Source organism: Furipterus horrens, unplaced genomic scaffold, assembly GCF_987537825.1.
Source record: "Furipterus horrens unplaced genomic scaffold, mFurHor1.1.pri manual_scaffold_5, whole genome shotgun sequence".
Taxonomy (NCBI): Eukaryota; Metazoa; Chordata; class Mammalia; order Chiroptera; family Furipteridae; genus Furipterus; species Furipterus horrens.
In genome coordinates, this window is record NW_028327175.1 from 198,896,714 (window position 1) to 198,911,149 (window position 14,436).

The 14,436-nt window shown below is 46.8% G+C and overlaps 1 protein-coding gene across 8 annotated transcripts in view; it reads left to right on the forward strand.

Annotated features, from left to right (window-relative positions):
- The first annotated feature begins 5,682 nt into the window (after positions 1–5,682).
- The window catches only part of ATE1 (arginyltransferase 1), a 121,727-nt gene continuing 112,973 nt past the window's right edge, over positions 5,683–14,436 (forward strand). For 4 of the 8 annotated variants that reach the window (XM_090278744.1, XM_090278747.1, XM_090278746.1 and 1 more), the window contains exons 1-4: positions 5,683–5,815; positions 8,302–8,365; positions 10,912–10,974; positions 13,408–13,511. In XM_090278744.1, coding sequence (XP_090134870.1) covers positions 5,731–5,815; positions 8,302–8,365; positions 10,912–10,974; positions 13,408–13,511 — 316 coding nt within the window. In that variant the 5' untranslated portion in view covers positions 5,683–5,730. Of the gene's footprint in view, positions 5,816–6,140; positions 6,325–8,301; positions 8,366–10,911; positions 10,975–13,407; positions 13,512–14,436 lie in introns of those variants that run through there. The other 4 variants (XM_090278743.1, XM_090278745.1, XM_090278748.1 and 1 more) reach the window with 1 other exon arrangement.

Consider the following 14,436-nt stretch of genomic DNA (forward strand, 5'->3'; position numbering starts at 1 on the left):
CCAGTGGAGGTGCAAGAACTTGGTCCTAGACAAGCGTTGCTGAACAAAAACAGAATGTCAGTCACAGACATAATTTACATTTTTCTAGGAGCTACATTTACAAAAGTAAAAAAAAATAAAAATAAAAATAAAAAACAAAAACAGGTGAGATTAAAATATATCCAGGATATACAAAATATTATCAGTTCAACATGTAATCCATCTAAAAAAGTTTAAACCACTTTTTCTTTATTAATAAACTTTTTTAGAGCAGCTATAGGTTTACAGAAATACGGACAAAAAAGTACTCTTCCTCTAAGTTCCCCTAATATTTATGTCTTGCATGAGTGTGGTACATTTGCTATAATTGGAGAATCAATATTAATACATTATCATTAACTAAAGTCCATAGTTTACGTTGAGATTCGCTCTGTGTGGTGTACATTCCATGAGTTTTGACAGATTTATAATAACAGGAGTCCATTATTATAATCATACAGATACTTTGCCCATATTTAATTGGGTTTTTGTTATGGCTGAGAATTTTGGGAGTTCTTTATTCTTATTTGCTTTCGATCCATTTTGTTAATTTTCGTGACGGGTATAATGTCTGTGTCTGGATCTATTTATTTTGCATGTTGATGCCCAGTTGTTCCAGCAGCATTTGTTGAAAAGACTATCCACTGAGTTGCCTTTGCTCCTTTGTCCAAGATCAGTTGACCGTATTTGTGTGGATCTACTTCTGGGCTTTCTACTCAGTTCCCTTGATCGATCTGTCTGTTCTCTCTCCACTGTTTTGATTATTCAAGTCTTACAGTAAGTTTTACAAGTCTGGTAGTTTCAGCCATCTGATTTCATTGTTCTCCTTTAACATTGTTTTTGTTGTTCTGAGCCTTTTGCCTCTCCATCTAAACTTTAGGATCCGTTTGTTGATATCCACAAATAATGTGCCATTTTGATTGGGATTACTTTGACTCTAAAGATCAAGTTGGGAAGAAATAACATTTTAACAATATTCATCTTCCTATCAATGAACATGAATCATCTCTCCATTTAGACCTTTGATTTCTTTCATCTTCAGGTTGTACTTTTCCTCATATAGCTCTTTTACACATTTTGTTAGATTTATACATAAGTATTTCCTTTTTTTCTGGTGCTAACGTTAATGGTATTGTTTTTAGTTTCAAATTCCAATTAACATTGTATTCTGCAACCTTGCTATAAACAGTGATTAGTTTCAAGAGAATTTTGTTGTTGTTGAGTCTTTGGGATTTCCCATTTAGCCAATCATGTCCTTTGTGAACAAAGAGTTTTATTTTTTTCCTTTCCAATATGTATATCTTTTATTCCTTTTCTTATTTATTGCATTAGCTCAGACTTGCAGTACGATGTTGAATAGGAGTGGTGAGAAGGGACACCCTTTCACTGTTCCTGATCTTATCAGGAAGGCATCTAGTTTCTCACCATTAAATATGAGGTTAGCTGCGGGTGTTCTGTAGATGTTTATCGAGTCGAGGAAGCTCCTCTCTGTTCCTAGTTTGCTGAGTTTTTATCATGAATGGGTGGACTTTGTTAAATGCGTTTTCTGCATGTATTGATATGAGTTTTCTTCTTTAGCCTACTGATGTAATGGACTACATTAATTACTTTTGAATGCTGAACTAGCTTTGCTGACCTGGAGTAATTTCTACTTGGTGGTGGTGTGTGATTGTTTTATACATTGTTGGGTTCCATTTACTGGTATTTTATTGAGGATTTTCCCATCTATGTTTACTAGAGATACTGGTTTGTAGTTTTCCTTTCTTGTAATGTCTTCATCTGGTTTTTGTTATTAGGGTAATGATGGCCTCATGGAATGAGTTAGAAAATTCTTTATGCTGCTATTTTCTGGAAGAGACTGTAGAAAGTTGGTATAATTTCTTCCTTAAATGTTTGGTAGAATTTACCAGTGAACCCAACTGTGCCTGGTGCTGTTTTCATAGGTCATTATTGATTCTATTTCTTTAGATATAGACCTATTCAAATGATCTATTTCTTCTTTTGTGAGTTTTGGTAGATAATGTCTTTCAAAGAATTGATCCATTTCTTCTAGGTTATAGTTATCTGTAGATAGTCATTTATTATCCTTTTAATGTCCATGGGATCCTTCATTTCTGATATTAGTAATTTGTCATTTCTATATATATATATATTTTTTGCCTTTTTTAATTGTTCTTACACGGTTGTCCTCCTCCACCTTTTGCTCTCCCCTGCCCCCCCATTCCCCGCTACCAGTCAATCCGCACCCCGTCGTCCATGTCCATGGGTCATTTACATTAGTTCCTTGACTAGACCCTTCCCCTTCTTTTCCTCCTTATCCCCCTCACCCCTCCCCTCTGGCAACTGTCAGTCTGTTCCTTGTTTCCATGCTCTAGTTTTTCATAATTAGCTTCATCAGTTTTATCAATTTGATTGGTCTTTTCAAAGAACTAGCTTTGGGTTTTGACTTTTCTCTATTCATTTCCTATATTAACTTCATTTATTTTTGCTTTAATTTTTGTTACTTTTTTCCTCTTATTTTGGGTTTAATTTGCGCTTCTAGTTTCCGGAGGTAGAGGCTTGGATTGTTAATCTGCGATCGGGTCTAACACACGCATCCAGTGCTATGAATTTTCCTCTGAGCGCCGCTTTTGCAGTATCCCACATTTTGATGTTGTATTTTCATGTTCTTAGTTCAAAGTATTTCTAAATTTCCCCTGAAGCTTCGTGGACTCAAGTGTTATTTAGAAGTGTGTTGTTTAATCTCCAAGCATTTTTGTATTTTCCAGCTACATTTCTGTTATTGACTTCTAGTTTTATTCCACCATGCTATAAGAGCATACTTTGTGTGATTTCTATTCTTTTGAATTTGTTAAGGTGTTTTTTTATGACCCAGAATGTGGTCTGTTTTGGTCAAAAATAGACCACGTGAGCTTGAGAAGAATGTGTATTCTGCTGCTTGCTGTTGGATCACGTATTCTATAGATGTCAGTTAGATCCTGTTGATTTGTGGTATTGATGAGTTCACTTATGTCCTTATTGACTTAACGCCTGCTGGATCTGTCAATTACTAACAGAGGAATGGTGAAGTTTCTCTAACTGGGAATTCGATTTATTCTTGCAATTCTATCAGTTTTTGTCTCACATAGTTTGCCGCTCTGTGCTAGGGGCAAACGCGTTAAGGACTGTTATGTATTCTTGGAGAACTGATCCCTTTATTATGTAACATGCCTTTTGATCCTTAGTTTTCCTTATTCTGATGTTTACATTGTCTGAAATTTATGTGGCTACTCCCAGCCATGTTTTTATTTTTTATCCTCACCAGAGAACATTTTTTCATGGCTTTGAAAGAGAGGAGAAAGGGAGGAAAAGAGAGAGAGATCAATGTGAGGAACACTGACTGTTTGCCTTTTTCTTCTTCTATGTATCCCAGCTGGGGATCAGACCTGCAACTGAGGTATGTGCCTTGACTGGGAATCAAACCCAGACCTTTTGGTACATGGGACGACTCTCCAACCAACTGGACCACACCAGCCAAGGTTCTAGCCATCTTTTGATTAGTGTTAACAACCTATTTCTCTGTTCCTTTTCAATTCATCTATTTCCTTATATTTAAAATGGGTGTTTTTGGTAGATAACATATAGTTGGGCCTTATTTTTTATCCAGATGGTCATTTCATTAATATATTTAGACCAGACATTTAAAGCGATTATTGAAAGTGATTGATATAAATGAAATAATTAAAAACAGGTAACTGTCTATTGTTGGCAATTTCATAAATAAAAGGGCATTCTAATAGTGTTTCCACCCCTCCAAATTGGCCCAGCCCCCACCCCAAAATGAGAAACTAAAGGAGGGTTTGTGCTTTCTCATTTGGGCCTGTCTGATCTTTGGCAAAGTAAAGACATCTAGGGACTCTTGTCCTACATAAGTCCAGACCTAGTATCTGTTCGTCCGTTTTCCTTTTCACTTCCTTTTAATCACCTTTTTCCCTAGTTGTATGACCTTGGGCAAGATATTTAACCCCTTTGAATTTTGTTTTCTGTTGTCAAGTTGCTCTAAGGATTCAATGAGTTAAAACATACGCTTAGGACTTTGGACATTCTCCTTGTCCAAGGCCGGTCATGTCCTGGAGTGCCTTGGGCTGAGGCTGGTTTAGGGTGTTGGAGAAGGTCGGGACTTCCAAAGGACAGAAGTGAAGTGGGACCAGAATATTAAGACTGGAAAGTCTCCTCGCTTCCTGCTCTCTGTACTGAGCATGTTTCATTTAACAGGCCCTTTCATTCAAAGTGAGAGCCTAACCAGGAAAAAACGAGAATAATCACAACTGTTATAACGAACAAAATGGATGGAGTTGCTCTTAAGAATATGGTATCTGGCAAGAAGCCGGGTAAGGGGTTGATGCTGCAGAAGCCGAGTGGGGCCCTGAAAGCCTGCTGCATGCTACATACCTGCTACCCTTTGTGTGTGTGTGTGTGTGTGTGTGGTCCCCCCCCCCCCCCCCCCCGTGATGCTCAGCAATGTAACAGGCTACTCCGCCAGCAAGCGGGCTCTTCGGTTTAACTGGGCGCACATGCCGCAGTGTGAGCCTCGGGGTCAAGGATGCTGAAACGGATTTCAGATGGTTACTGCTATTTCTCCAAGTTCCATTTCACTTTTTAAAATATTGCCGACACAGGACCAGCTTTTATTGTTGACGGGGAAAAATATAAGGACAGGCTTACATTACCAGTGCCCAGGAATATTACCCTGTTGGAGGTTCTCATTTTTATACTTCGCTGCAGACTGTTACTCTCTAGGAAATCCTCTTTAAAAGAGCGGTTTGTGAGACTGTTGAGGCCCATGGACTGAATTCAGCCTCTAAAAGTTTGTCTGGCTGTACAGGGAAAGAAATTCTTTTAAAGGAACTTTTTTTTTTTTTAAATAATGTATTTATTTGTTTATTTTTAGAGAGAGAGGGGAAAGGAGAAAAAGAGAGAAACGTCACTGTGTGGTTGCCTCTCACTCGCGCCCCCAACTGGGGACCTGACGTGCAACCCAGGCCTGTGCCCTGACTGGGAATCGAACCAGCGACACTTGGCTCGCAGGCCGGCACTCAATCCACTGAGCCACAGCAGCCAGGGCTTAAAGGAACGTTTTAAACATTATATATTTAAAAAAATCTGGCTTTCCGGCTTCTCTTTACAAGCCTAAATTACCGCGGCACCGGGGCTAAAGCGGCACAAGGCAGCGACGAGTTCTGACGGTTTCCTTTAAAAGCGTGAAGCTCCTTCGCTCCAACGAGCCCGGCCGCCCACGGAACGCCCGCGAGGGCGCTCGAGTCGGTGGGCACGTGAGCGGGTGCTTGCTGGTTTGGAAGGGGCTCTGAACCGGCCACACGGTGCTCCAGCGCCGTCTGAGATGGTGCCTTTCAAACCGAGCCCTACGGGAAATAACTCGGCGATCGCACGCCGCGTGCCTCAGTTTCCCGGTCTGTAAGATGGGGCAGCTGTGGGAAGGGCTGGCGAGGGAGCGTGCACAGGGCCCGGGGTGCGCGACGCCCACCCGGCCAGCCCACGCCCGCGAGTGTCCCGGCCCGGAGGGGGCGCTCGGGGCTGAGTTCGGGGACGCCCCACGCCGGCCCTCGCTCCCCGCGCTTCTCCTCCGCCCCGCCGCGGGCCCCCGCGCGCCTCCGAGGTCGGCCCCGGGGCGCCGAGGGGCGTGGCCGGCCCGCGCGGAGCCCGGCGGCGGCCATGGCCTCGCTGGTGGAGTACAAGGGCCTCAAGGCCGGCTACCACTGCGGCTACTGCGACTCCCACAACGGCAAGGCGTCCTGCGGTGAGTGTCCCGGTCGACGGGACTGGCGCAGCCGCCTCGCGGCCGACACGCGCACCGCCCGCGGGGCTCCGCGCCAGCCCCTCGCGGCGGAGCCCGCGGGGCCGGCGCGCCCACTCCCGCTTCCCTCTCCCACTCGCTCCTTCCCAGACCGTTTTCTTTCACGCTCCGTCTCTCCGCGTCACCCTCAGCGAAGATGGCCGCCCCGCTCTCAGGAAGAACAGAGAGCCGAAGGCTGCCCTGCACCAAAATGGCGCGGGCGGCGTCAGCGCCGCGGGGCCGCGGCTGGGCCGGGCGGGCGGGCGGCCGCGCGGCTTCGCGTGCGTCTCCGGGCGCCGGCGGCGCGGGGCATTGTGGGGTGGCGGCGCCGTTGGGCTGGGGCGGCCGCGCTTAGGGAGCCGGGGCCATGGCTTCCTGTCCAGCCTCTGCGTGCAGCGTCGTGGAGTATTTCGAAGGCGATGGCTTTTACCGCTGTGGTTATTGCAAGAAGGAGTCGGGAAGTCGCTCCAATGGTGAGCCGCCGGGCGGGCGGGCGGGATCCGCGGCGCAGGGGCGCCCTCGGGGGTCGCGGGACCCCCGGCAGCCTGGCCCCCGCCTGGTGGCGGCGGGGCGGGGAGTGCAGAGCACCGCTACCCCGTGGCTGTCAGCGTTAAACCAGAGCAGACCTCACCTGGTTCGGCAGGGGAGCCCCCAGGTGCTCGGACGGGTGAGACAGGGACGGTGTCGCGGCGGCCAGGTGTGAACACGGGCGAGGGCACGCGGGCCGGGGTCCCTGTGGTGTCGTCGGGGACGGCTCGGGCTGCGGGGGTGCGTGTCCTGGGCATCCGTGAGTAAAGCGCCTCCGCGGGGACGAGCCAGGAACCGGGGACCGAGGCGCCGGTCGTGCCGAGGGGCTGGCGATTCTGACCCAGCGCTGCGGTGCCCGGTCACGTCTCCCCGCGCCCCGAGGACGCCGCAGAGCCGCCTGCAGTTTTGTGCTTTCTTCCCGGTCGTGGGTTCGGTTTCTTCCCGAAGCTGTGTTGTTTGTAAACAAAACGCGGTGTTTATTTCCTGCAGCGGCGCGCGTGGGCCCGTACAGACTCTCCTGTTTTAGAGAAACAGCCCGCACTGTGGAAAACGGGGTGCCCACAAAGAAGCCAAGTTCGGTAGTCCCCGTTTTGAAAGCATCGTAAACGCCCTCAGTAGGGGAACGGTCTGGGCGATGACAGTGTGTCCGTTTCTAACTAGCGATAAGCGCGTGCATTCGGGCTTCCCGTGGGGGAGGAAGCGGAACGGCGGATAACGCCCCGTTAGGAGTGGGGATTATGAGGAAGACGAGCGAGGAGGGGAGACGTGCAGAGGGGAGCGTCACGTGGAGAAAACAAACAGTGTGCACGTGACGTGGGGCGTGGTTTCAGCTCCGGGGGGCGGGGCCCGGGGGAAGCCGGCCAGACGGGGACTGGGGTTCGGGCGTGGGTCACGCGAGGGGCTCCTTTTGCAGAATTTCAGCCCTGAGACGGTAATATCTGTGTCACAGTAACTTCTAGTAAATATGCCTAAAACGAACGTTTTAATCGAGTTTTATCAGCAGCGTTGCTAAGAAAAGTGATTCCTGTAGATGCTCTGTTACAACTGTGGTGGAAGAAACCCGCTTTCGACTGTTTCACCTGCCGAGTGAACTAGAATTTTTATCTTGATTTTAATTCTGATAATAGTCTTTACGATAGAACAGCCTGACCGTTGAGTAGGTCGGGTTTATTACTTCTGCCTTTCGGGCGATGAGGTCAGGCCTCGCGGAGTAAACTCGGCAGTGTCAGTCCTGCTGTGTCCGGCCGGCTGTGGCCTCACTTTCTCTGGGGCCGTGTGCTCTTGGCACCGGAAGCTTGCTTCTCTCAACATCGGCTCCAACACACCTTTCAATGTTTTTCCCGTAGTCTTCTTTTTTTTTTTTTATGGTTGCGTAATTATTTCATCATATTGATAACACATAGAACCTGTAATCGCTTTCCTGTTCCTAGGCATTTGGGTTATTTTGTTTTTATGCTTAAAAGGAATATGACTATGTATTTTTCTCCTATTTTTGGTGTTCAAGACTATGCTATAAACATGTAAAAATCAAGAAATTTATATGCACAAGAAAACATTTGCTTTCTGACTTTTTCTGAAGAGACTAGTTTAATAATTTATAGGGGGTATTATTATTGTCGTTTATAGGTATAATGTAATCCGATTGCAGTGAGAACCTAAATTTATGTCATGGAGACTCTTGACTAATCTTGAATTAAATATAATCACTCTGATGTGTTTTTCCTTTTTAAGGTGAATATATCATATTTTTAATTTGTTATGTATTATGCCAAACCAACAAGAATAAAGTACTTACATTTTCATTCCTCCAATGTGAGCTAGCTTTTTTTTTCCTTCTATATTCACATTAAAAAAATGCTGCTTTGAATTTAAAGAGTAAAAGGTTCAGCCTGCTGTAGTTGACATGTTACTTACTTTTTTAGGCATGTGGGCCCATTCCATGACAGTGCAGGATTACCAGGACCTTATTGACAGAGGATGGCGAAGGTAAAGCTCCTCGGGACAAAGATACTTCTCTTTTTACTCACGTTCTTCTGACAGCTGGAAAAAATATTGTTTGCCTTTAAAATGCTTTCCTGTTGTTGGAAAGAGGTTTACGAAATTTTTATTATTTTGTGTCATAATGTTGTCCTCTCTCTTTTTGAGGGTGTTTGTTAGGAGGACTTTATACACAAACACAGAGAGTACGTCACGATGACCCTCGCGTCCCCATCACCAAGCTCCAACAGTTGTTAACGTTTTGCCCATCTCGTTTCATCGGTTCTTGCTCCCTGCTGGGGGCTGAATGCGTGTGTCCCAGCCACGTTTATGGGTTAAATCCTGACTCCCGTTTAGCATGGTGTTGGGCGGGGGGAGCCTTTGGGAGGTGGAGCCACCATGGGCTGGATCAGTGCCCTTATAATATAAAGAACTCCGCAGTCCTTCTCCCGAGTGAGGACGCCATGAGAAGAGGACCCGGGAAGTTCGTCGTCACGGGGCACCAGGCCTGCTGGTGCCTTGATCCCGACGCTGCAGCCCCCAGACCTGGGAGGAGTGAATGTCTGGTGTGCAGAAGCCTCTCAGTCCGCGGCACGTGGTGACAGCAGCCCAGGCGGACTCAGACACTCCCGCTTCTCCCCCCACCACAACATAATTGAAAGCGAATTTCAGTTGTTGTATCAGTATACCCATCATAGAGAGATTCGTGTTTCTATGAAAGTCTTGTTTTCTCTTATAACCACAATGCCATTTATCATACTTTACAAAATTAGTAATTCTTTGATGTCATGTCTTACCTAGTTTTGATTGTTTTCTGCTCCTCTCAAAATGTTTTTTAAATGATTTTAATAGTTTATTTTTTATCGTATTTTTCTCCATCACCATTTGTCCCCCTTAGACCCTCTTCCACCTCCCCCCACTCGCTCCCCCACAGTCACCACCCTGTCGTCTGTGTCCCCAAGTTCTTCCTCATTTTTGCTCAGCCCCTCCACCCCCAGCCCACCCCCCGCCCAGAGCGGCCAGCCCGCTCTGTCTGTGGGTCTGTCTCTGTTTTGCTTGTTAGTTCAGTTTGTTCGTTAGAGTCCACACGTGAGTGACATCATATGGTGTTTGTATTTTTTTTTTTTCTATTTGGTTTGAGCCAGGATTCCATTGAGGCCCACACATTGCCTTTGATGGCTGAGATTTTCCTCGTAGTTGTTGTTACGTAGATGGCTTTATAGTAACTGTTGACTATTAGGTGAAGTGCGGTGTATACACAGCAGGAGCAGGGGTCCCCAGGAGACATCGGATTGAGCGCAGCAAGTGAGACCCCCCCACCTTCCTTAAACTTAGTAGCGAGCTCCGAAGGTAGATCCAGGTCAGGTGCTGGCGGACTGTATGCCGTGAGAAGCAGCCTTTCTAAAGGCAGAGGGGACCCACTGGAGGCTTTCATGTCCCAAAGGAATGGGATGGCGGTTGGCTTTTGCAAATCGCCACCTAGCAGAGCAGTATTCGAGGGGGAGCTCCTGGAGGCGGTGTCTGAGGGGGAGAATCCAGGACGCGGGCCGTGTTGGGGTGTGAGGTGGCGAAGGCTGCTCCGGTCATCAGTAGCAGTGGCGACAGCAGGGGACAGACTGAAGATTCACTTTAGAAGTAGGAAGCTCGCTCATAGGACGTGGAGCTGCATTAGAGGCTGCAGCCTGTAAGATGACCTTGAGGTTCCCGGCTTGGGAGCTGAACCCGAGTTTGTTCGGGCTGCCGTACATAACACCCCAGGTCAGGCAGCTTAGACAAGGAAACTTTGTTCTCTCTCAGTCCTGGCAGCCGGGAGCCCACAGTTACGGTGTCCGGAGCGGCGCTTCCTCCCGAGGCTGCCTCCTCGCTGTGTCCTCGCACGGCCCTTGCCCTTTGCGTGCACGTCCCGGTGCTGTGTGTCTCTGTTTCCAATTTTCTTTTCTTACAGGGACACATATCAGATCGGATAAGGGCTCATCTTAACCGCTTCCTTTTAGCCCGGTCACCTCTTTAAAGGCCTTACCTCCAAGTGCCATCTCATTCTGAGGTGTGGGGGGTTAGAGTTTCGACATGAATTTGGGGGCGCAGAGTTCAGCCTGCGTTGCCATGGTTCTGCCCTTAGCTGAGATCTCGGAGGTTTGAAAGCAAGCAGGTGGGGCTGGCGCTACTTTGTGCCATTGGACACGGAGCCCCCAGGTGTGGGCGTCACCGACAACAGTGGCCCTCAGTCCCACAGCATCCCAGGCAGCGTCCCTGCCCGTGGTTTTTAGGGTTTGGGCGGTAGGTGAGGCACGGAGAGGACCGCAGATGCTGACGAGGAGGTGATCGAGGTGATTAGCTTTGGGGGACGTGGGTGAAGGTCTAGCAAAGAAGCTGCCTCTGGTCCTTGGTGTACCCATGTCACAGGGCCACTGGCTTAGGAAAAGTGACTAAACCTGATGCGTTTTTACACTACCGATTAGATTTTTACCGCGGTTAAGTTTGTGCTTCTATCCTAACCTACTTTGGTATGTGTGAGAAATGTCTAAGAAATTAACAAAGCTATTTTATCATTTTAGAAGCGGGAACTATGTGTACAAGCCTGTGATGAATCAGACTTGTTGTCCCCAGTATACGATAAGGTAAGAATTTTTTAAAAAGAATTTATTTATATCTAGAGAGAAGGGAAGGGAGGGAGAAAGGGAGACAAGCATTGAAGTGAGAGAGAAACACCAACTGGTTGCTGCGCCTTTGTGGCCTGGCCGGGGACTGACCCCACAGCCCAGACATGTGCCTTGACTGGTAGTCGAACCGCCGACCTCTGGCTTTGTGGGTCAGTGCCCAACAAACTGAGCCACACCGGTCAGGGCATAAGGGAATTGCCAGAAGGAGGCTCTATAATGCAGAGGTTGTGTATTATTGTTTTTAGAACCTTACTTGTTTTAAATGTTTATTTTCCTTCTTGGTAGACATTCTTTATAAGGAAAAGCAAAGGAGTGTGGCTTTTGTGCATACTGATGTCATATTCACGTGCTGCTCAAGAGCTTTTATTGATGTTGAGTTGGTTCATATATAAGTGTATGAAAAATACCCTCTTTCTCGGGCAGTCTAGTCAGTGATACCATGAAATATTGGGAAAAGATTGGTAAATCCTGAAATTACTCTCAGATATCACGTGTTGATGGATTTTCGCCCCGGGCTTTCCCTGCTCTGGTGTGTGACCGGGCACGGTGTCTGCACTTGCCCAGGGCTGCAGGGCTCGGGAGCGGGGCCGAAAGGCGACCTGCCGCCTGCGTTCGGAGCCCGCTTCTCCTCGTTGGGAAACTTAAACGGAAAACTCTTACTGTCCTGCAAAGCCTTTGATTACTTTTTCATAATCTCCTGGGTGTACCCTCTGCCCCCTTTCCCCGACCCTAACATGGAAAAATGTTCCCTCCTTCCCTCCTCTTCTCCCTCATTGTCTTCCGCTCCCCTTCTCCTCCCGGTCCACAGTGGGGGGCGTGCATTAACATCGGGAAGCATTTGTCTCTAGTTTTCATGTGTGTATACGAAGTATACTTGAAATAAAAAAGCAGACAGCGTATCCGTCACTTTTTTCTTTTGGCTGGCGCTGCCCACCTGTCTCGCTTAGCTGTGCTTAAATTTCTGCACACTGTTTTGAGAATTTGGTGCAAGTTACAGGCCCTCTCTGCAACAAAACCAAACAAGGGAGGGGGCATATTTAGCGTGATCACAGGCTCCCCCGGAGTCCACTGATTCCTGGTTAAGAATCCTTCCTCTTACCTGACTGGTCACAGACTTGGGACAATAAAGAGAAAGGTGGTGTCTGGTCTGCTGACACCGTCTCACTGTTATACAAAGAACGTGACAGAGTGGCAGCGCTGTCCTCTTTCCCCTTGCATGGTTGTGAAGCAGTGACATCTTCCAAGGCAGAAGCCGTTTTCCTTCAGATAGCGATTTTTATTATTGGATTATGGCTAGGATTCTGTTCAAATAAGTTTGAATTGATTGGCCTGAACCCTAAGAATTGCTAACCAGAACAGGCCAATTGCAGTGGGTTCAAGGAAAGTATAGTTCGATTCCCAGTCAGGGCACATGACTCGGTTGCATGTCAGGTCCCCAGTTGGGGGCGCGAGTGAGAGGCAACCGCACAGTGATGTTTCTCTCCCTCTCTTTCTCCTTTCCCCTCTCTCTAAAGATAAATAAACAAACAAATAAGTTAAAAAAATATATATATAAAGCACCCATAATTTACTGGGGGGTTGTCACATGCAAAGTTCAGTTTCCTGTAAATTGTTTAAAAATATTTTTTTTTAAATTGATTTGAGAAAGAGGAAGACAGACAGACAGACATCAGTTTGCTGTTCTACTCGCCCACGCCTTCCTGGGCCGGCTGTCGTGTGCGCCCCGCTGGTGCTCCGGGCTGGGCTGGGAAGCGGTCTCAGACCTCAGCGTCCAGTGCGTAGGCTTTGATTCCACCTTCCTGTTTCCAGTCCGGCTCCGGTGCTTGCGACTGTGCATGTATCCCTCGTGCAAGAGGCCCGGTTTTTCACTCTTCCCTAAACTTGGCGGTTTCTCCTGGGTTGTATAGGGAATCATCTGTGCAGAGTAGGGGAGGGCACCTAACACCTAACCGCTTTCAAAGCAGACTTCTAGGGGGTCTTCCTAGTTTCAGACCCACCTTCTTGCTTATCTCCTGGGGTAGTTAGGTATCGCCAGTCCTTAAGACTTTTAGGCGTATTGCAGAGAAATTGGATATCTTTTTGGTTTTTCTCACTGTTGGTTTAGGATCCAACTTCCTTTGCTCTGCTAAGTCAGTTACCACTTGTACGTCTGCTTTCCAGCTTCTGGCATTTCTGCCATTCTCTCTTCCGCAGTGGTTTATGTCTTTTTTTCCCCTAATCCTTAGCTAGTGTTAGTGAGACCCGAGGTGAGTTAGAGGCTACATTAAGTCCTGTCTTTATCCAGAAATTTCAGGCATAAGCTTTGCCTCATTCTACTGGATACTATCCATAACTGGTTTATTTTTTTTTAAGTTTGGGTTCACTTTTCTAATATTTATTTTGCTTTTCTAGGTGTCGACCTTTACAGTTCCAGCCAACAAAATCTCACAAGAAGGTTTTGAAAAAAATGTTGAAATTTCTGGCTAAAGGGGAAATTTCCAAAGGAAATTGTGAGGGTAAGATGAGATCGGGGTCTAAAAAGTCTTTATTTATTTCAAAATCTTTATTGGTTGATTGATTTGAGGGAGGGGGAGAGAGAGACAGAGAGAGACAGAGAGAGACAGAGAGAGAAACATCATCCATTTGTTGTTCCACTTATTTATGCATCTGTTGATTGATTCTTGTATGTGCCCTGACTGGGGATCGAACCCACAACCTTGGTGTATTAGGATGATGCTCTAACCAACTGAGCTACCCGGCCAGGGCTTTAAAATGATGTATTTTTTCAAGTTTCTCACTTTCAGTCATTTCTTAGGTAGGGGACAAGGAGTCCTTACTGCAGTCAGGATGATGATGATGGTGATTACTAATTAGGATGGCTGTTACTGTCTGTTACCACTGGCCCCAGGTCAAGGATGTGGGAAAGGTATACCGGAGTGAGTCTAGCTTGGGAAGAAGATTTAGGATCATTTTTAAGATGTAATATCCTGTAGTTTGTTGAAATTTCAGTTTTCATAATGCTTTGACAGCTCTTACCTTGCCTGGTCCCAGCAGTGTCCTTCTGAAGTAACTGGAAAGTGGCATTGTCTCCGGAGGCACAGGCGCTCATATGCAGTTTTCATAAGGCTGCACGGTCGCTTCTGCTGTTGAGTAAGGCTCAGATTTTCTGTATTTCAGTAAGACTTAAGTAAATTCCGTTGCCTGAAATTCCGTTTCTTACTTGGCTGATCAATTTTGAATTGTGAGTGAATTTCCTAAAAGATAATTAGTAACATTTAATTAACTGTGGTTGCAGACATTTTGCATCTTCAGCTTTGTTACTGAAAAACAAACAAACGAGAAAACCCTTGTAAGCAGTGCCGAAATACACGTGTAAGAACCGGGAACGCCTCCCGTTCTCAGAGCTCTTGCTCCCTTCTGCTGTAGGAAGCGCCTAATCCT